The sequence below is a fragment of the Balaenoptera borealis genome, assembly GCF_965194805.1.
Source record: "Balaenoptera borealis genome assembly, chromosome: 1".
NCBI lineage: Eukaryota > Metazoa > Chordata > Mammalia > Artiodactyla > Balaenopteridae > Balaenoptera > Balaenoptera borealis.
This window is the reverse complement of record NC_138860.1, coordinates 143,737,740-143,760,954: the sequence shown is the minus strand read 5'-3', so window position 1 is coordinate 143,760,954 and position 23,215 is coordinate 143,737,740. Positions and strand designations below refer to the sequence as shown.

The following is a 23,215-nucleotide window of genomic DNA, read 5'->3' as shown; positions in this document are numbered from 1 at the left end:
TGCCCTAACATTGAGGATCTCTCCTCAAGCTTTATAATAACCTCAGCCAGAATGTGCCAGGCAATATCCCATACACCAGCAGTATGGAGTCATAATAACCATGATACCTCACATTTAATCAAGCATTTGCCATGTGGCAGACAGCATCCTAAAGTGCATTATATGTATCATCTTGTTTGATTCTCACAACCTCTTTGGGAGAAAAATAGCATTATTGTACCCTTGTTAAAGGTGAGGAAACTGCAGCAGGGAAATTGAATCAATTGAATCACTTGCCCAAGTCACAAGCCCTGTGATTGGTAAAGCCAGGATCCCCACCCAAGCCTGCCCACCTCCTGACCTGACCTCCTGAGTGCTTTGATAAACTGAAAGAGCTCTACCCTCAAGGCAGTTAGAATCTAAAATAGAAGAAGGAGGCACAAGGAAAAAAGCCATTATGTAGAACAGAATGATGTAATTCCAAGAAACATGCTGTGGGATTGTAGAGGAAAGACTGATTAATTATGATCTACCCAGGAAAGGCTCTTTGGAGGTGGCCTTAGGCTAGGTGAGGACAAAATAGGGCATCAGCAATTAACTAGAGAATTAGGTCACTGTGGGTGTCAAAGTGGATGATTTCAAGCTAAAAAGACTGCACTTTGTGCTCTGTATAGTTCAGAATTGGCCACCTACACCGCTGGAATCCACTGGATCCTTGCCACCTCTCCTGTTCTCCCCGTGACTTAGACTCTGACTTAGGTGAGCTTCCTGCTCCCGTTGGGGGAGGGGGCAGGATGGCACTGTCACAGCAGGGAGTATGGAGAAGTGGAGGATGCCTGCCTCTAGTTGGGAGCCCTAGGGTTCAGTCCAGACTCTACTACCACAGGGAGTGACCCCAGGGAACCCACCTTTCTCCTTGGTTCCGTTTTCTCTGCTGTAAAAGAAATACACTGAAGTTGATGGTCCCTAAGGGCCATTTGAAGTCTGTTTTTGAAACCTGCCTAGGAGAGGAAAGGAAGGAGCTAGATGATTCAGCATGCTGGGATTTCATGTTCCTGGACATGACCCACCATGGGAGCCTCTTGTAAATGAAGCTTCCTCCTTTTGTATCCATGACAGTCAACACACACTTGAGATCATTCTCCCTGGCTCCAATATCTACCCCCTTGAATCTACGTGGTACAGTAGAAAGATCTCAGACTTTGGAATCTGAGAATCCTGGATTGAAACCCAGACCGTGCCCCTCATCAGATAGGTGACTTTGAATAAATTATGTAACCTTTCTGTTGTGTTTATTTCTACAACTGTAACGTGGTGATTCTAATACTAGCCTAATGGATTTGTTGCTAGCATTGAAGTGGATAGCAACTAAACAATGCTAAGAACAGTGACTGAGAGTCCGTAGGTTTTGATAAATAGGCACTATTAGGATATTTATCTTCCTAAAATACAAGTTGTATATTGTATACAAGCCACTCCTCTGCTCACTGACCTATAGTGGTTACCAATTGCTTGTTAGAACAAGTCCAAAGCCCTTGGCCTGGTGTCCCTCCTTAGTGATAAGACCTGGGGCTTTTCACCTATAAGTTGACCACCATCCACTTCTTGAATCAGACTTGACCAGGCAAAGAGAATTTGAGAGCCTCTATTTCACTAAGGATGATATCCACAATGTCTTGTCACCACAGCATCACTGTACCTAGTGAGAGGCTTGGGCCTGCTGGTCAGCCGTTTTCTAGGCACGTGCATAAGCCTTAATACATTATATTGTGCCCGAGTTAGAGAGATGAGAGTGTACGACTGGTGGGGATTATATTAGGGAACATGTTCCTTGTCTCAGCAGTATTCAAGAGTTAAACTTGAATCCAGTCTCTGCTCTTGACTCTCCCAACTGCTGATATTCAGCATCCTGGGGTGTGTGTATGTGTGTGTGTGTGTGTGTGTGTGTGTAATCTTTTTGTCTAAGTTAGTTGATCTGTACTTTATGTTCTTTTCTTTCTAAAAGAAATCTATAAATTCAGTTGAATGAATATTACTGAGAACTTATGTTCTGGACACTGCTAGGTGCTAGGGGGAGGGGAAATGAATGCAGAGATAAATAAAATTGTCTTTGAGCTATTCTCTGTCTAGTAGGAGAGAAGGAAAGAGATAGACACAGGGAAAAAACAAAACATAGCATAAGTGTTATTTAAAATTTGATTTAAAATATATGGTATGTTTATTGATTGAACACTTACTACAGGTCAGAAGAGAAGGCTAGGGACATAAAAATATAAAAAAGAGAGTCCAAATCACAGAAGAGCTTACAAGATTATAATAGTGACAAAGTATTACTCAGAAGAGGTATTGGCTGGGAATAGTGTCTACTGAAAGTAAGCCCTATGAGGGCAGAGACCCTTATCTATCTTGTTCTTTAATTCATTGTCAACACGATAACAGTGCCTGGCACATAGTAGGTATTCAGTAAACATTTCTTTAATGAATGATGAATGCTAAGGATATCATCAGAAAATTATTTACTCAGTAATTTAAAATAGAACATAATTCCTAGTTAAAACAAGATTATTTTTAGGAGGAAAATGAAGGGACATGAACAACTTAATGTTTTGGAAGATGTCTTTCAACAGGTGGCAGAACATGTCAGGTTTGAGTTTTTCATTACTTTCTCTGAGTGAATAGTTCTGGGTATGTGTACCTCCCATTCAGGAGCAAGAATTACTAGAATGTTTTTCAGTCAGTCTTATATCAGTTGTGGTTCCAGGTGTAGAAAAGTCCGTGAGCCAACCTGCCCAGGTAAGATATCTGTAGAGGAATTTAGGTGCTAGTTATGCATCAAGCCCCTGATTCTATAAGTTCTTTTAAAAATAAGTTTCCATAGCCAGTCTACTGCCAGCCATGAGCACACAATAGTATTTTGTTTCGTTTAGCTGAGGGTTTGTGGTTCACGTAACTTTCGAGCTCTACCAGAATTGGACCAGGTCTTTACACATCTTTGAAACTACCCCAGCACATAGTATGCCCATGTGAAATAACAAACTCATAGAAACCACAACATTCTTTTGAAATAACTCCAGCCTATTGTTTGAAAGTTGGTCTTGGTTTTCGTTCTCCCACCTTGAAACCAGATTGAAAGTGGATTCAATCTGAAAGGACTCAGAGACCCACTCTGCAGGCAGGGCAGGATGTCACTTAGAACTGTCCCAGCTGATCCAGTTGGCCTGCTGACCTTGGCAAAACTAAGCGGGGACGGGGGGTCCAGTGCCAAACAAGGAGGAACCGGCTTGCATAGCACCCACGCCCAAACCTCTCTCTGACATTTCCACGGGCTTTGAGCCAGCTCTCCCCCTGGATTTCATCTCATGTTTGTAGGAATACAAAGGAACACTGAACCTTCCAGTTAATACAACACCCCGCCCCCAGCTCCCCCTTCCTAGAGGGGATAACAGTTCTGTTGACCATTATAATGCATTTTCTGTCTCCCAGCAATCCACACAGTCATTAATTTCTGCGGCTGACGTCAGGAAAGAGGATTATGTGTGTGTCTGAAACTGTTCCCAAAGTGCTCATTAGTCATAGATAATTGAAAAACTGGTAGGGGAAGATTTGGTGTAATAGAACCCCCGCCTGTGAAGAGCGACTGTAACCACCGGCTAATTGTAGGCCCCAGCTCGTGACCCTCACGCCAACTCTGCCCATCAGAATGGGAACCAGTGGACAAAAGCCCAAGAGCCCTCAGAGCAATTGCTTTTTTACACCCCAAGGTGAGAGTGTGTTCACAGGAACAGAAGCCAACCAGATCAAGAAAATAAGTGAACTGGCTTTGGGCCTCTCCCCTGCCTTCAGGCTGAGGAGCAGGATTTGGCAAAGGCTTGCGGTATTCTCCTTACTTTAATTTTGCTTTTATTTTAACCTAACTAGTTTCTTTTGATCACAAAAGGAATACAAGGCCAAGGTACAGAAGAAGCACAAATGACAGAGAAGAGCGCCCTGCCCTGGATCCCAGTCCCCGCTGTAACAATATTCTATGTATTTTTCTAGGACTTTTCTGAAAGCGTATGTGCTTACATTTCTGTGTCCTCTAACAAAATTCATAAATGGGATCATACTCTGAATGCTACTCTGCATCTTGCCATTTTCACTTAATTTATCTTGGACTCCCTTCCAAATCCATATCTTAATTCTTCCTCATTCATTTTAATGGCTATGAAGGATTCTGCTGAATACATGTGCCCTAATTTATTCACCCTGCACAGATTTAAGGGGGAAAACACCTTCAAAAATATTACACAAGAAACACATGTTCAAGGTAGAACAATTAGAAAGTATAGGTTGGGGACTTCCCTGGTGGCACAGTGGGTAGGAATCCACCTGCCAATGCAGGGGACACGGGTTCGAGCCCTGGTCCGGGAAGATCCCACATGCCGCAGAGCAACTAAGCCTGTGTACCACAACTACTGAGCCTGCTCTCTAGAGCCTGCGAGCCATAACTACTGAGCCCGCGTGCCACAACTACTGAAGCCTGCGTGCCTAGAGCCCGTGCTCTGCAACAAGAGAAGCCACAACAATGAGAAGCCTGCGCACTGCAACGAAGAGTGGCCTCCGCTCGCCGCAACTAGAGAAAGCCCGCGCGTAGCAATGAAGACCCAACACAGTCAGAAATAAATAAATAAATAAATTTATTAAAAAAAAAAAAAGAAAGTATAGGTTAGTAGCAAGAAAAAAAAATCATAATTTCACTATCCAGAGAAAACCTGTTCTCTGTATTTTTTCCCTGGGACTGTGTTTTTACAAATAAGTCCATCTACATCTTTGTTGTTGTTCTTAAAAAGAAGTCATCTCCGGGACTTCCCTGGTGGTCCAGTGGTTAAGACTTCGCCTTCTAATGCAGGGGGTGCAGGTTCAATCCCTGGTCAGAGAGCTAAGACCCCACATGCCTCAGGGGCCACAAAACCAAAACATAAAACAGAAGCAATATTGTAACAAATGCAATAAAGACTTTAAAAAAATGGTCCATGTCAAAAAATCTTTAAAAAAAGGAAGTCATCTCTACATAATGTTTCGCAGCCTGCATTTTTCAGTTGGCTCTGTTGTTTTAAAAATAAAAATGATTTCCTTTTCTCGCCTTTCTCGCTGCAGGTTTATTTTCTTAAATGATAAACAAAGAGCTCAAAGCTGTTGGTCATCAGGCTACATGGCCTTAGTTGGCTCCGCCTGAGGTCCCCTGCTGCCTCTCTTGCCCAGGAGGCCACAGGTCTCCTCTCCTCCCTGGTGCCCTCTTTGCAAACATATGAACGCCTCAAACACTCTGTGTCCCTTGGGGCTCCCTATGGTGAACGCGCTTTTCACTCTAATGGCATCCATCTCCCCGAGCACTGAAACCAGCAATCTGCCACCTGTCTTTCCAGACCAGGCTCAAATGTCACCTTCATCTTGATTTCCTGCTCTCCCCCGGGCCACCCTCACCGTCCCTCCTCGGTGCTCTGGGATCACCACGCACATTCCCCTTTGAGAGCGTTTCATCTACAGTCTAGAGAGCCTTGGTCTGCACAGACCACTGTGTGAGCCTTCTGAGGTCAGAAGCTCCTCTTTCACTCATTCGCCAGCACCTAGATCTGGGCACAGGGTAATCGAAAATATCTGGGGCCATCCTCATTACCACTGTTCTTGAAATGTTTGCTAAAATGCGTGAATAAATGGTTGAATGAAGAAGGGAAGAGACTGAAAATGCTGAGGCTGTGAAGTTCTCATTAAGTCTGGGAAAACCGATGCTGTGATTAATTTAATTTTATGGTGAAAGAAGAGCGAAAGGAGGATTATTTCCGGAAAAGTCGTCAAGACACACTAAAGCCTGCTTCTGACAGCTCTTCTGGTCCCCAGTGCACTTCTGGCTGATAAAGTGTGATTTCCTGGGATGAATTCTCAGAGATTCCCGCCTGTTTCTATCATCCTCTCTTATGCCAAGCTGTTTCCCTTTGGGCTCTAGCTAAACAAAGCTTCTTCCTGCTTGGGGTCCAGATAGACGGTTCCTGAATGCTGTGGTTCCAGTTCACAAGAGGGTGTTAATCTTTGTGCATATTTATTTTTGTTCCTAGACGACTGGATGGAGGAGAAAGCCTGGCTTACTGCCCTAGGTCGGGTTCTTTGGAAGCAGATGCTGAGACAGATTTGGGGGTTATAAGATGGTCATTAGGGGTTGCCACCTGTGAAAGGAAGGGGGCTGGAGTAGGATTGGGTGGAGGGAGAATTCAAATGTGATGAAGTCCCACGAGACCTTGGCCGACCTGGCAGAGTATTCTGGAGTGAGTGGTGCCCATCAGAGCCCTCTGATCCCACTCTGCTAAGTCTCTAGGTGTGGCCACCCTGGGAAAGGCATCACCTCATCAAGATGATACTCGAGGAGCTGGCAGCTGTCTGCTGACAGCTGGCAGCTGACCTGACTGCCCACCGGACAGCAGGTCCATCCTTAATGGGGATCCAGGTGGTGATGGCTCCCTATCTACCATACTCCCCATATCCAAGCAACCACCACGACCTGCCATTTCTTTTTCTTTTTTTTTTTTTTTTAACATCTTTATTGGAGTATAATTGCTTTACATTGTTGTGTTAGTTTCTGCTGTATAACAAAGTGAATCAGCTATACATATACATATATCTCCATATCCCCTCCCTCTTGTGTCTCCCTCCCACCCTCCCTATCCCACCCCTCTAGGTGGTCACAAAGCACCGAGCTGATCTCCCTGTGCTATGTGGCTGCTTCCCACTAGCTATCTATTTTACATTTGGTAGGGTATATATGTCCATGCCATTCTCTCACTTCATCCCTTCCCCCTCCCCGTGTCCTCAAGTCCATTCTCTAGGTCTGCGTCTTTATTCCTGTCCTGCCCCTGTGTTCTTCAGAACCATTTTTTTTTTTTTTTAGATTCCATATATATGTATTAGCATACGGTATTTGTTTTTCTCTTTCTGACTTACTTCACTCTGTATGACAGACTCTAGGTCCATCCGACCTGCCATTTCTTGCCCCACAAAATCTCTCCTATCTGCCTCTGTTTCTGCATCTCACTTGCCAATAACGTTAACAAATGCCCTTCTCTTTTCTCTGGTTACTGAGATAGCTTCACCACTGCTTTTCCTTATCCCATTCTGTCCTCTGCTACAGTGCTGCCAGAGAGACCTTTAAAAAGATGCAAATCCATGTCTGTGAGTCTGGGTAGCATATTCAATATCTTGTAATAAACGATAAGAGAAAAGAGTAGAAAAAAAGAATCTAGATATATACATATATGTATCACCAAATAGCTTTGCTGTACACCTGAAACTAACACGATATTGTAAATCAACTCTACTTCAAAAAAAGAAAAAAAAAAAAGATGCAAATCCAGTCACCTCACTCCCTGGCTTAATGCTCTTTCAGAAGCTTACAGTGATCTTTGTGATAAATTCAAACACCTTAGTCTGGATTTCCCTACTTTTCTCTCCAACCTTATAGGCCTCCTCCACCCCCTGCTGGGCCCCACCCCAGCGTATGTGCCAGTTCAGTCAGCCCGGTTGGCCGTCTCCCTTCTTTCTTGGCCTTTGCTCAAGATGCTGCCTCTGCTGGGAAATCTACCTGTGCTCCTCCAGCATGTAATTTGAACCCAGATCTTATGGCTGCAAGCCCAGGCCTCTCTCTGCACCTCGCCAGCCAAGGCTTCTTTCTAGATGACTGTCCAAAAGGCTTGGAAGTGTACCCCACCCTGCTAATCCTTTTTCTCTTCTGAACCTTTTTTTTTCAGTGAAAATGACAGCCTTTGTGTTTGTGAGGATTGGGGATGAAGGTGGAATAGAAGTTCCCATTTTGACCTTCCTGTGAAAATTCACCCTGAAAAAAAAAAAAATCTGAATGTAGTGGGCAGGATTTCTAAATGGTGCCACTTTTTAAACATACATAATGTTTGTTCTACAAATACATCTCTTGATTCCTTCATTCACTTAGAAGCTGCACCAGAATGTAAATGTAAAGAATAAGAGCACAGGTTTGGTATCTGTCAGAGTGGAATCCATGCCCTGTGCTCCAACACTTTCAGTGACTTTCCCCATCCATCTGTGCAGTGGGGACAGATTAGAACAGTACCCACGTAGGGTATGTTCCCATAGGGTTATTGTGACAATAAAGTGAGAAAATGCATGACATGTCCTTAGCACGGTCCCCAGCATAGAAGTGCTCAGTGAATGGGAATGCTGCCTTGTACGTGCTAGCTAGTAGACATAGTGGCATGATTGAGACAGTGTCCAGAGCCAGACTGTCCACAGCTAAGGGTGCTGCTCTCCTCCAGGTTTCTGCTGGTTGTGCATGCAAAGCAGACTAGAGGCTCCCTGTGCTCTCCACCCCATCATTTGAGCATCTGGACCTTATCCTGCAGTCCAGTGCTGTCCAATAGAAATATAATAGAAGCCAATATGTAATTTAAAATTTTCCAGTAGCCACATTGAAGTAAAAAGACATAAGTGAAATTAATTTTAATATATCTCATTTAACCTAATATATCCAAAATATCATTTCAATATATAATTGATCTAAAAACTATTAATGAGATATTTTACATTCATTTTCTCATATGAAATCTTTGACTTCTGATGTGTATTTTCCACTTAGTACCTCTCAATTCAGACTCTCAATTTTCACTGTAAATACTTGATTTAGATTTCTTAAATTAACGTTGAAAAAGTAGATTTGCACGCCCAAGTTGTTGCAAACGTACTTTTCAGTAACTGAACTATCAGTTTTGAAATGGAAATGGAAATGGAAATGAATTCACATGAAATTAATTTAGCACCTTGGTTACTCGGGCCACATTTCAAATGTTCAATCCGCATGTGCCTAGTGACTCACATATTGGACAGTGGCACTCTAAGAAGCCATGCAGCGGGTTCAGTCTTCTTCTGCTTCTTCTTCTTAGCTAAACTTTTTCCAAATTGGATAGAATTTGATAAATGGATAAAAATGATGTTGTGGAGGAGCTTTGTTTTCAGTTAGGGGAGGTCGTGAGCCATTCGCCCTCTGCCTCCCTCTCTAACCCCCCCCCCCCCGCCACCTCCACCCGCAGAAGTCCTGCAGCACCTCTGTGCGTCCCTGGAACTCCATGGAACAATTAACAAGTGGCAGGAATCCTGGCACCGAGCAAATGGCTCACATTCAGAATCTCGGACCCTTGGAGCGCAGAGGGGTCTTAGCATATATAGAGGTCCAGCCCCACCCTTCTTGCAGTGCAGAAATACTTAAGATAAATTCCTTGGCTGGGGTGGGTGGAGGGCGTGACTCAGCCCCTGCTGAACACCTGGGAGCAGATGGATCCCTTCATTCTCTAATGACTTACATGGTTCTCTGTGTCCTGATCTCATCTCCCTAACTAGGTTGGGGGCAAGGATCGCCTCTTACAGTGACACAGCGCCCACACAGCGCAAGACAATCAATAAATTCTTAACTGAAGGCCTGACTGACTGCAGGAATTCAAGGTCACCCGAAATATCAGGGTCACTGCATTGCACAACTCCAAAGAACACCATTCAAATTGTACTCTGTGGTTGTGCAAGTAGCAGCCTTGTAAAGTTTGCAAAGTTTAGACTGGGCTCTCTTTTCCAGCTGAGAAAAACTTTTAAGAAATTCTTTGTTGAAACAAAATAATTTCCTCCCTTATCTTCTGATAGGAAGCAACTACATAAGTAAATTTTCTCAACTTCTTTAGGAATATACGTTAATCAGGGAGTGTGTATGGATGTGTGAATGTGTGTGCGTGCGTGCGTGTGTGTGTAAGGTATGCTGGTAGGGCTGCTGTGTTAGGAAGCTCGTTTGGAACAGTTTGACCATTTCAACCTAGGCTCCAAGAGGCCACTGCATTTGTATCTTTTGGAATTTCTCATGAATGGAATCTTTCTCTGATTTGAAAGATGCCGTAGAGCTCTTGGCTTTGTAAAGCACCCCAGAGCATGACCTTTGGGAACCAAGGACATATACCAAATGAGTGTAGGGACTCTTCGCAGCTGCATGGTTTCCATCTTCATGAAGCTGAGAAAAGGCAGAGGAGAGGGGAGGGGGCAGAGAGGTTCTCTTAAGAAAACCCTCTGTTTGCTTTTGTGTTTTTCAAACTGACAGGTGTTTATTTTTTCTCCTGTCTACCCAGGAAACCAAGTGCTGCCTCCTGGAACTTCTCTTGGAAATGGGCTCACACCAGAGGCAGCAAAGGACCTTGGCCTTCCTGCTGGAATTGCAGTGGCAGCTTCACTAATTGATGCCCATGCGGGAGGACTAGGTAATCTCTTACTCCATGTCACTACCAACACTGTGTTCAAACTCTCCTCAGAATCAAAGACACTCCTTTTCTATTTTTAAAGCAAAGACTGAGAGCTGGTGATTCAAGATGCAGTAAAGAAAAACCTTTAACAGTTAGGCATGTGGGTAGAATTGTAGAACTTTTCATCAATTATAGGATTCATTTATAATTTTATTAATTTCTCCATAAAATAATAGAAAAAATGATGTGAATAAATATCTGGGTGGTTCTTTCCTTTACCGAAAATTTGATAAAGGTACATTAACTTCCAACCAGCATGGATGATGATGGTGTACTTAACCTGTACTGCTTTTTTCTACAGATACTCCAAAACCCTTACAATTCTAATTTTATTTTCATAATATATTTGGCTTATATGCTATGTCCAATTACTTGGGTATATCCCTGGTTTCATCTTCTAAATAAGTCTCCCACCTGGCATTCTTGTAGTCATTTATTCATTCATCAAAGACCCATTGAACACTTAGTATGTCCCAAGCATGGTGCTGGGGGACAGTGAAGTTAATTAAAAACAAACAAACAAACAAACAAACAAGATCTCATCCCCAAATGGAAGGCAGACAATGAGACAAGGTTTACAGTAAAGTGTGATAACTCTATCCTCTTCTTCATCCTTATTGCAGTTTTTTGGCAGGGAGGGAGGCCTTGTTCAGATTCTCAATATTTTTCACTTCAACTGTAGCCAAATTTTTCCTAGCCTTTCTTTCTAAGAGTGTTTCTTTTTAAATTATGGTTCAGACTTCATGAGATCAATTTAGTAGACCATGGCCATTGGATTTTCAGAATAGAATGGACCGACCAGAGTAGAAAATCTCAGAGTATGTCTAGCACAGTAAGGGTAAGCACTGTTTTGTGGAACTTAACGTTTCCACTTCCATTTTATGTGTCTGTGCATGTGTATACTGGGCCATGATGAAAGTGAATTTCTTACTGTGGGTTACAGTCCAAAAAAACTTTGAAAGATATTTTAGTCCCTACTTCATATTACAGACAAGAGTTATCTATTTAAAGGCTTTCATCGAGCTGCATTCCCAGAACTCTGTCCATGCATCTTCACCTCCATGTCTTTGCACATGTGTTTCTCTGCCTAGGATGACTGGTCCTCCACTTTGCCCACTTGCTAACTTCTACTCTAAGTTGAAAACCCATCTTAGATGCTTTCTCCTCTGTGTAGCTTTCCATGGAAGACACTTCCATTTATGTTGAAATTCTCTAAGCTGTCCTTCTTTCAGCACTTTTACCTATCCCTATGGAAGAAATGATTGTGTTGTAATTGCTGTTTTATCTGCTTGTCTTTTCCACCAGACTGTAAGCTCCTTGAAGACAGGGGCATTGTATTACTCATCTTGTGTAACCTGTGCTGAGCTGTGTCTGGTTCTTACAGGTGCTTGATAAATTTATTAAATGAATAAAGTCACATTAAGGCAAGAATAAGATAAAATAGCCCTACCCTGTAGAGTGAAAGTTAATCTGTTTCCTTATACAGCAGATTATTAAGCAGCGACTAGTTCTTCTGCATGGTCTCTGGATTTTCAGAGCAGGATAGCTCTCATCTATCTACAGACATGTCTGTCTTATTCATCTTTATGTGTTCAGGATCTAACACAGTGCCTGAGAAATAGTAACCAGCCAGTAATGCATGTGGGTTGGAAAATACTGCTTATAGGCAAGGGTGTTTCTTTCCCTTTTCAGTGTGGGCAGTGTCTGCTTTTGATTGGAATGTCATGATTTTGGTTTTTAAGAACAGGTACAAAGAGAATTTGTGGTCTAGACAGACATGGAGTGTTCCTGTCTCCTAGTAATCCTGACCTCCCATAACCTGCTTGAGGCCCGGGAAGCTTCCTCCATCATGCTCTTTCACTTATCCCTGGGCCAGCAGTCTCCGTCATCTACCCGCACCCAGGGGACAAGCACTAGGCTTGGACCACCACATGCTGAAAGTCAGCAGGCTGCACCTTGGGAACTTGCAGGACTCTGGTTCCCTTGTCAGTTTCCCAGACCTCCCTAAGGAACAGACTGAAACACACCTTCTCACTTCTGCCCAGGACTCGCTGCGCCCTCTAGGAGGGGAGACTGTGTCCTTACAGGCACCTGGTACTGAAGACACTCAGAGATGTAAGTTGAACCGCACTGAAAGGAATCCAGGCCATGAAACGACCCCCCTCTTTTCCTAAATCAGAGATGGTCAGTGGCAGAAATTTTTACCCTTAGAAGCTTTGGCTGAGATTTTTTTTTTGCCCTCTAAAACACAAATGCATGGGGCTTCCCTGGTGGCGTAGTGCTTAGGAGTCCACCTGCCAGTGCAGGGGACATGGGTTCAGGCCCTGGTCCGGGAAGATCCCACATGCCTCAGAGCAACTAAGCCCGTGCGCCACAACTACTGAGCCTGTGCTCTAGAGCCTGCGAGCCACAACTACTGAGCCCACGAGCCACAACTACTGAAACCCGTGCACCTAGAGCCTGTGCTCAGGAACAAGAGAAGCCACCGCAATGAGAAGCCTGCGCACTGCAACGAAGAGTAGTCCCCACTCGCTGCAACTAGAGGAAGCCTGCGTGCAGCAACAAAGACCCAACACAGCCAAAAATAAATAAATAAATAAAAACAAAACAAAACACAAATGCACTTACGTTAGTGAGTTTCCCTTGTGTTTTCCAAAAGTAAGTTCTTTAAGTGGAAAGATAGCCTAGGACCTTGGCTTCTTAAAGGGCTGAGCCTAGGGGCCAGCAGTGGCTGGGGAGGTACCAGGCAGGCGATTCTCAGCTGCTGTGGGACAGTGAAGACCTACTGAGCAACTTTGACCAAGTTTTATCCTTCTTATACCTCCATCTCTCCCCTTCACCTTACAGCCAGTTTAGGGTTAGGATGTCTGGGAAAAAGAGATGGCCTGGGAGCCAATATTCCCTCTTGTTTCCCACGCCGCCTATGCCCCTTTCAGAATGTAGAAGAGAAGAGAGGCCTGAAAATCTTGAAAAGGTCATCCACCCATCCAGCCGTGCAGTTACTAAAGATAGCTACTGAATGTGTGTAAACATGGTGGTTACTGGTCTAGGCACTGGAGATTATAGCAGTGAACCAAGCAGCCAAAGCACCACACCTTTTGGAGAGAAAATTCTCATTCTCTCCTGGCCTGCATGTTTGTAACTTAATAGTATTGGTTTGAGACAACTAACCCCTGAGACATATCATGATGCTGTAATAAGGGCTCTGAACGTGGAATCTGAAGATCTGGGTTTAAATTCTTACTCTCTCTACCTGTGTACCTTGGGCCAAATATCATACCTCTTCACACTTCCGAATTTCCCCTTCTGCCATACAAGATAGTGATGCCCTCCTCACAGATGTGTTATGACATAAACAGGTAAAGCAGCTGGTGTAGCATCTGGCACATAGTAGGCACGCAATAATGAGGTATCTTTCTTCAATTTTTCTCACTCTGAAGTGACAGTGCCTGGCACAAAGTAGGAGCTTTATAAATGGAAGTTCCCTGAGTTACTATCCAGGAGAACTGTCTTCCCTTTGCATAGGCAGTCAGAGAAGAACCCCAGGCTCCTGGACTTCATCTGCCTTCCATGAATCTGCCCTAAATTTCCTTCCCCAATACTCTTTTACAGAACACAGGATTCACTACTTTAAGATTCTGTACAGATTGTGGTCAGAAGCAACCTCATGATCTGGTTAGATGAACTCCATGCTAAGAGATTGTCAAGTGTCAGGTTAAGAATCTGGCTTTGGAGTTGGATGCCATCCAGGCCTTGCACAAACAAGCCCCTGACAATCACGGTCCCTTCAAGTGCTGACCTGGTGTGACCTACCTTGGACCCCACATTCTGACTGGTACGAGGGGTCGGCATTCTGCTTTGGAGAAGGACTCTTGGACTCTCAGTCTCCAGGGAAGCCTGGGACGGGAGGATAAAGATCAAAGAAGCAAGTGGAACTCAACTCATGATTTTTCCAGTTCTGGAAAAAAGAGGAGGAAGGACTTGTTGGGAATAGAAATCGAAGCTAAGAGAACATTTTGTACTTAAGGTGCTGGTTCGTAAGTTCTCCCGCAGATAGCCAGAAGACGGGAGGAGGTGTGTTTGCTCTTTGTGGGGGTGGTTCTGGCCAGGGCTCCGGCTGCTGCTCTCTTCCTAGCTTGTAAAAATAGTGGTAACTTTGTTCCAGGTCTGTTCTTGGCTCCGGCAGCCCAGCTGTCCTGAACGGCAGTAACAAGCTGATTTCTGTCTCAGGCCCTCTCCCCTAGTTGTTCTTCTTTATCAGACCAGCTTCTGATTCTCCATCACATCCTGAAGCCGGGCTGTCTCCTCCGGGAGCCTTCCCTGACTCCCCCAAGCTGACTTAAGCCCTCCTTCCTCTCGCTCCCATGATGCCTGGGACTTGCCTCCTTTACAGTACACATCACCCAGGTTTACGTGCGCAACTTTGTCTCATTTACAAGTTTGTGAACTCTTGGAGAGTGAGCCCCGTGCCATTTCATTCTTATATCCCAGCACCCAGCACAGTGTTTTGCGTGTGGAGGACCGTTAACACGTGCATATTTAGTGAAGGAGTGAATGAATGGGATCCCCTGCGTGAGGGATGGATATTCAACTGAGAAGTAGAGTAACCTCTCGTTACAGAGGCGGCTGCCCTGTACATTAGGTGTACCTGGCTCCGTTCTCCATGAAGCGAATGAGTTGTTCTGAGCACTCCCTGATCCAGTCCTGGATGTCTGGAAACTCGTGTCCTTTGTGCTCCCATCATGTTAGCAGGTGTTGGCCAAGAGCAAACGTTGTGCCTAGGTTTAGCGTCACTCTGATTCCAGATACTGGGTTCTTTGCCAGATGTTGATTTGGCTTAAATTGCTCACTAGGCCAGATGTTGATTTGGCTTAAATTGCTCATCTGAGTTGCAGAATCAAACCAAATTGAGGATTTTGAATTTCTCCCTCCCCTCCCTTCCCCTCCTCTCTCCTCTTCCTTCCTTCCTTTCTTATAGCAGAAGAATTGGTTTAGCCCGTCTTGCAAAAGGAGCTTCTGGTCCATGCCCTCTTAGAGCAACACATAGTTAATTCCAGTGAGCAGTAAAGCTTGCCAACTTTTCTTCTCACCGTTGTCAGTGCTCTAGAGCAACACTGATTCTCAAAGCAACTTTATACATACTATTATTTTGTTCCATTCGTTAAATGAAATAATGAGGCTCACAAAGACTACCTAACTTACTCAAAGTCACGCGGTTAGTAAGTGGTAAATGCATGATTTAAACCCACACTATCTGATTCCAGAGCTCCCACTTCTAGTCACCATGCCTTATGGAATGCATATCTGTTACAGTGTGCTCCAGTCTACTCTTGAATTTGACACTTAAAGTAGCATTTGAGTGAGTAACAAGTATTAAAAAAAGAAAGTCTTTCAATAAATATTTATTGATGACCCCCTTTACTAGTTGATGAGAGTATAAGGTGAATATGAGAGAGAACTGGACTTGTGGGAACTTGTAGTCTAGTAGAGAAAACACACATTAAGTAAACAATGCAATTATATGTTCCAAGTATATAAGGCTTTGGAAAAATATGGAATGGGCCCAGAATTGAGACTTGAAGAATTATAAAAGGATTCCTAGAGGAAGTGATGTCTGTAATGTAACTGCAACATTTCCTGCCCTATTATTACTTCTTGGTAAAATGCAATTCATTTACTTGTTGTAACTTTCCAACTTCAGTTAGGCTTTATTTCTAATAATAATAATAACAGTAATACACTAATAAAACAAGAATCACTACCCTTATTGGTACTACCTTTCATGTGCCAAGTACTCTGCTGGACACTTCATATACTTTATCTCTTGCTTCTCATGATGATCCTACAAGGCTATCTGGTTATTTCCCATTCTGTACGTGAGGAAGCTGAAGGCAGAAAGAGTAACATTTCCACCATCACATAGCTAGTATTGTGGCAAGATTTGAACCTGAGTCTGACTTCAGAGCCCTTGTTCTTTTTCTTTGTACCAGTGGTTTTCAACCAGGGGGGATTTTAACTCCCCAGCCGCCCCCACAGTACACTTGGCGCTATCTGGAGACATTTCTGTGATTGTCATTTGGAAAGAGGAACTGGCATGGCATGTGGTGGGCGGAGGCTAGGAATGTTGCTAAACGTCCTACAGAGAGCTCAGGGCAGCCCCGAAGCAGAGAGTTATCCCGCCTCGAAGTGCTGGGAATGAGAAGTCCTACTCTAAACCGAAACCCTTCCAATGATAGTATTTCCCTTCATCAATTCAGTTTATTTCCGTAGAAGCCAAAACACAGCCCCAAATAAGGGTCTTACTGATATATTAGTACTTTGTCAAAATAGACTTTGTGAAATTAACTCTTCGGTGAAAATAGTTGAGATAAGACAGTAGAGTGAAGACTTCAGACTAGGGAGTATAAGATGATTCCTGCCCCTTCCGTCTTACCCAGAGTCTGACACGAGACCACTTGTCCAGCTTTCAACACGTCATATACACTCGCCTCCTTGCCTTTGGTCATGCTGTTCGCCCTGTTTGGGGTGACCCCGCTCCCCACCTAGACAGTCCTACTCATGTGTCAGCAGTCAGGCTACATGTTACTTATACAGTGGAGATGTCTCCAAACTGAACCCTGCTCTTAGAAACCAGTATTCACTCCCTCCTCTGTGTTTCTGCCACACTTTCACCTATTTCATTTTTCCCACCAAATCATGTTCACTCTGCCCATCATTCAGCATAGGACCCACAGAGTCAGTCCCCCGTGAATCAGTGAGTTAATTAAGATAATAAAAGTGAGAGGATTTTGAAATATACAAAACAAGGATTGCTAAATCCAGGTAGGGGAGCCTTTAAAAAATATATAGATACCTACAGCCTACCCGCGAAGGATCCTGAGTCTGAGTGTCTGGGGCGGGGCCGGGAAACCAATTATAGGATGGAAGTCATCACCTGGTGCCCAGAGGAGACGGTTTGCGGGACAGGTTGGCACTGGGCACACAGGTCAGAAGCAGAAGTGATGTGCAACTCTCAGGTAGACAAATCAGACCAAACCACAGCTGTGCTGAGAAGGAGCCAGGCCCAGGCTCGGACCGGAAACTGGGGGCAGGAGGGAGTGTGTCCAACAAGAAAGAGAAGCTTGGATCCAAAGAGGCAGACGGTCTGTAAGGAGGGGGATTAGAAGAGCAGATAAAGTCTTGCCGGGCAATCTGGAAGGAGAAAAGCGGTGTCAGTGCCCAAGCAGATAGGGCGAGGATGACTCCGGGAGTTCCTGGATGTGAATCAGAAAGGGGGAGGAGGAGTTTGTTGGTGCGATTTTAAGGTTATTGTGTTAGGCTGAGGTTTGGTTTAATGAGAACCACTGCTGCCTGAGACCAGAGCAGCCGCATGAGCCTTGGTGAGGGGCAGAGGGGATGGGGGGAAGGACGGCTTTGGGTTTGCTGTCCCCAGACCCCAGGCCTTCCCCGGAACACTGCGCTTCTCTGGACTGTGAGGGATGAGCCTTAGCTGGGAGACCACTCTTTTCTGTGGTCAGAAATCAGGGAGAAATGCAGGCCTGCGGGGCTACAGCCCCCTCCTGCTGTCCTACCCCTCTCTAAATCTGTGCCACACAACCCAGGATATGCAGCTATGAGCCTACCCTGAAATGGTTAACTTCTTTATTTTATATACAGAGTCCTGTTTGGATAATGAGTGATCATAGGCTTAAGAACTAAAAGGTTGCTCAAAGACTTTCTGTATCAAATTCTTCAATATGCAGATGAGAAAACTGAAGCCCAGAAAAACAGTGAGTCATCCAAGGTTACCCCAGCAAATTACCGTCAGAGTTGAATTTAGAAACTGAGCCTCCTAATTCATTGGTCAGGGGCCCTTTCCCTGTTATGCCACACCATCTCCAAATTAGGAAAAGGGAATGGTTTTGGGTATCTGGAACTCTATCCGTCGTGGAAAATAAGAACAGGCAAGAAGTGGGTGTATTCACACCTGTGCTTATGTATATGTGCAGCTGTATATGCATTGCGTGTACATACACGTGTATGTGTGTATACATCCCTGTATGTGCGTATATGTTATTCCGTTCTACACATGATATCCCATTTAATGGCTGCAGTCAGGATCCTGGCTGGCTATCAGATAGGTAAACTAGTTGTTCTAAGCCACTCATGAGTAAGTCTCTTCCATTTCGTGGTCACAGTCTGCATTAAGGGTCTCCCTCAAAAGCTGGTAATAATAAAAATACCTGGCATTTCAAGTTCCTTCTGAAAAGTTCAAAACAATTGTTTTTGTTTCAGTCTGTGCCCAGCTTTGTGCTGGGCACTTAAATAGTCAGTGTCATCAGCTCACAACCACACTGTGGGCTGCCATTGTTTTCTGCATTTAATATACAAGGATATCAAGGTTTAATAACTTGTTTCAGTGTGACATTTCAGTAAATGATAAAGTTGGATCCTAGGTCCAAGTTTTTTTTTACTCCAGAGCCCATGAGCTTTTTCCTGCTTGCCCTTCTAGTATATTTATGTATGTCTAGGTATGTCTGTGCATTTACTTACCTTAGCCTATAATTACACAAACATATGTCTATATCTAAAACGGAAGATAGAGCTTCTATTAAACATTCTTCCAGGTAGGTTTGTTTCTAGATCCATTTTATGGATGAGAGAGTTGAGGCCCAGATTGGGGAAGGGACTTAATAAAATATACTTCAAACAGCACACATGTTTGGGGCTCTCCCAGTCACGGGGAATAAGACCAGGCTTATTAGACCAGGCTGGCTATTTTTTGACTGTGTAGTGGAGAGATCAGTAATACTAAAGTTGATAATAATTTTGTTGATTATTTTTGTTGATTAATGTTGATATTAAACTTATCTGTGTAGTGACTTGCCACTTTCAAACCATCATCCTGGTATTTTTGCTTCCATTAATGGTTGAGCAAATGAACACTCCAGTAGGGGAAGGGATTTGCTTAAGAATACAGGATGAGGAAGGATTGGATCCAAGACTGTAATGCTGATCTGTCTCTCCCCGTCATTTCACATTTACTTTGGTGAAGACTTTTCATCAAACAATGGAGCAAGTGCTTCCTTCTAAACAGAGCAGAGTGTGTTGACTCAGTGTGAGTTCCTGTGCCCAGAGTCCCTGATTTCAAGCAAATCTCTGACCAACTCATCAGCTTCAGAACCTTATCTGGTATCCAGAGGGAATTTTTAACCAGAAGGTTCTACTTATTCACTCATGTATTAATATGTGACTGAAAAGATGAGCTGCTGTTTTCCTTCGCTGAGCTTGGGAACAAAAACAAAAACACACAGAATAACCCAGCCCCAGGTTCTGATGCTGCCAACCACCTGTTAGGAGGACTTCCCACCCCAAGTTCAAAAGGTAGAAGACTGCTGGAAAAGTGTTTGTTTGGGGACCCAAAGTCTAAGATTGCACTTGCGTCACTGGCTGTGAGAGTAGGCTTACCCCAAAGGTCCACTGTTTTTCATGGCACAGAAACTCAGCACATGGTGCTTCACATCCATGTAATAACCCTGAGCGCTAATGTTTACTCTGGGGCTTGCACATCCGCAGCTGTTGGTGGGAAAATGCACATCTCCAGTCATCGCCCCTCCGCGGCAGCCTCACATCTGAACCGCTGTCTGCTTCCTTATCATCTCCCCACGGGCCTGGGTAATTTCCTTGTTTTCAATTTTCTCTTAACTAAGCATTCATATGAGTCATTATAAAGGGTGAAGAGAAAAAAAGATTGTTTTTTCCTTGCACTGAGGATCTTGAGGATTGCCTCCTGGCATCCTGCAGCCAGTATAGATGTCTAGAGAAACTAAGAAAGAAAATTTTTGGGGATATAGAAACATTGTACTAGTCTCTAGTTAGATCTTTTAGTATCATCTCCCCGACCCCAGCTTGATAACTCTAATTTTATCATGTTGTGTGCTATGATATAGGAATGTGACTTCTAAGGACAGTGAAAATGAAAAAGTCTTGAGGTAACACAACAGTAATTAAGAACACATAACTGATTCAAATCCTGATCCACTTCCTGTCTGTGTGACCTTGGGAAGTCACTTGACACTTCATGCCTCAGTTTTTCCATCTGTGAAATGGGAATAATAATCGCACCCACCTCATAGAGTTGTTTGAAGAATAAATAAGCTAATATCTGTAAAGCACTTAGAACAGTGTCTGGTAGTGCTATGTGTATTTAGGTATGACTAATGGGATCTCAGCGGATTTACATCATGAATGATAGCAGTGAGCAAGAGAAATTCAAAGATTCATTCCTTTATTTACCAAATATGTGATATCTTCCTTTTATGTGCCAGGCATTGTTGTAGGGGTGTTGGGTATAGTAGTAAATAGAGACAAGTTCCTACTCTGTAGAGCTTCTATCTTGCTGAGGGTGTTCATAACCTTACATATAAACATATATGTGTATATTTTTATATACACTGTATGCATGCATGCATGTGTATGCACACACATGCACATGTATGGGCATGTTCATGCATGTGCTTATGTGTGTCCACGTGTGTGCATTTGTTATACATATCTGTATGAGCATCCATGTATACATGTGTGTGCACAGATGTGCCTATATCTGCATGCTCATAAATGTGTATGTATGTCTGAATGCTTGTGTGTATGTTTGTGTATATGTGTGTGTGCCAGTATACACACACACACACACACACACACATACACGCTTGGATATATGTGTTTATGCATGTGTGGGTATATGTGTGTATATATGTATGTGTATAGGCATGCATGTGTGTTTATCAGGTACTGCTAAGTGTTATGAAGAACAGGTCTGTGTAAAGCAATGGAGAGTTCCAGGAGTTGCTGCCAGTACAGAGAGTTCTGGAAAGTTTAATCCAGAGTGGTGACATTTGAGGAAACAGACCTCAGTGAAGTGAGGGAACATTTTATGGTTTAAGAAGCAAGGTAGCAATTAATTTAATCAGCAAATATGTGTTAGGCCCATACTTGTATGGGCCTCAGATGCCATACAGGGCACTGGGGCTGCCAGAGATGAGCCAGTCCTCTCTCTAGAGGAGCTTAGCAGCTGGTGGAGAAGGCAGACCTGTCATCAGAAAAATCTCATTGTAACCTGCATGCTGCTTTTCCCAGATGAGAGGGAAGTGTCACAAGAGGGCAGGGAATGGATCAACTAGCTCTGCCAGGACAAGTGAGAGAAGCATCACCTAGGAGGTGGAAACGGGATAAGCATTTCAAGAGGCAGGAACAGAATGTGAAAAACTTCAGAGTGTGGAACGGCCTGACTTCATCAAGGAGCATTTCAGTATGGGAAGCTTGCTGTTCAAGTGTGAGGGGAACAGTGAGAGATGGCTGGGAAGTCAGAGCCATGTACCATGGTGTGGGCTCTGCGCTCCCAGCTTTGCCACTGGTTATTAACAAGTTGCTCAGCTGCTCAGTGCCTCAGAGTTCTCCTCTGTAAATGGTAATGACAGTAGCGCCTCGTCCGGCGGTTGCATTTTATAGACGCCTTCTCCTGACACATGGTGAGCCCTTAAGTGTTAGCTCTTCCAGGTCAGAAGCTCAAATGTAAAAAGCCTAGAATTCCAAGTCAAGGAGGTTGGATGCTAAAATTAAGTTGGATCAACCCTATCTATTCACATAGCTTCCTCAGCACTGATTGTCATGTGAAAACTATGTCAAGTGTTCTACATGAAGCATTTGCCTTTTGGAGTGCAGCTCTGATTTGTAATACCAATGGGTGATAGTGCAAAGGAACAGTTAGAGCAGTAAAAAAAAAAAAAATGCCAGCTCATTTTAAGCTTAGAACAAAAGTGTTCACTTCAATGGAATGAAGCAGATGTTTATTTTCCCAGTCCCTGGGAATTCGGAAATAACCCACTTGCTGCCAGGGCTTTGCCGTCTACCTTTGCAACGTCACTTACCCAACCTGCAGAAGCATAGCTGGAAGGGAAAGTGCATTTCCCCACCTCTGACTTCTGTATCTCAGCATCGTTGTTACTCATCCATCAGGCCTGAGGGTGGGCAGTGCTACTTTTCACTGTCTCCTACCCACTCTGATCTTGGCCACTGTCTCTGTGAGAGGAGATTTATCTCTGGTCCTGTCATCTCTCTTCAAATCCAAACGGAGAATGTACAAAGTCTGCCCATGCTCACTGTAGTCTGAGTTGCTGAGTGTTCTTCCAGAGCCCTTTAGGATTTCTGTGCCCATACTTCTGAATGTTCCATCTTCATTTTGTTGGTGGCAATGACAAATTTTCCCACATAACTTCCCTCTGTTCCCATTTTGGTTAGAAATGACTGTTTACTGAACACTGAGAATGGAAAATTCATAGAGGGGCAACGTGAGAAAATAGGTTATTTACACTATTTCCAATTACCCATGGTAAATCGAAATCATAACACAGATAATCCAAAAAAATGAGTATTTTAATTTGAACATAGTTAGGTTTTTGTTTCGCTTGTTGGTACATCTGATTTCTGTCCTTATTTACGTATTGTAGTGGTTTTCAAATTTGAGTATGCGTAGTCAACTAGGGAATTAGTTAAAATGCAGATTATTGGGTCCCTGCAACCACCACTATGACAGATTCACACCAGTAGGTTTGACGGGGGCCTGAACATCTGCCTTGTATCTGGTCCCCACATGATCCTAATGGACTTCACCACTAACACCTTAAAAGAGGGCTTTTGTGGGAGGGCTGGTCTAAACTCAAGTTGGTTACAGTCAAAAGTCATCTGTATGTAATCCAGAAAGAACAAAACTGAGTCCAGGCTAATTGAAAGACTGCATTTTAAAATTTTTATTTCAAAAGCAGAGCAATAAAGAGCTCTTCCAATCTGGTACACTTACCATGATCTGGGCACCACCTAAGCGTTTACCTAGACAACACTTGATATGCGCAACAACTATGGCTGCGTAC

The 23,215-nt window shown here is 43.7% G+C and overlaps 1 protein-coding gene and 1 long non-coding RNA gene across 13 annotated transcripts in view; one reads left to right on the top strand and one right to left on the bottom strand.

The window, feature by feature from the left end:
- The window catches only part of FGGY (FGGY carbohydrate kinase domain containing), a 409,967-nt gene that overhangs the window by 195,789 nt on the left and 190,963 nt on the right, over positions 1 to 23,215 (top strand). For 11 of the 12 annotated variants that reach the window (XM_082357732.1, XM_082357725.1, XM_082357730.1 and 8 more), the window contains one exon: positions 10,140 to 10,268. The exons of the other annotated variant lie outside the window; for it this stretch is intronic. In XM_082357732.1, coding sequence (XP_082213858.1) covers positions 10,140 to 10,268 — 129 coding nt within the window. The remainder of the gene's footprint in view (positions 1 to 10,139; positions 10,269 to 23,215) is intronic. 12 annotated transcript variants of the gene reach the window in all.
- LOC309613393 overlaps positions 1 to 23,215 on the bottom strand; it is a 29,706-nt gene that overhangs the window by 2,845 nt on the left and 3,646 nt on the right. The window contains exon 2 of the long non-coding RNA XR_014235703.1: positions 12,939 to 22,606. This is a non-coding gene — a long non-coding RNA (uncharacterized lncRNA). The remainder of the gene's footprint in view (positions 1 to 12,938; positions 22,607 to 23,215) is intronic.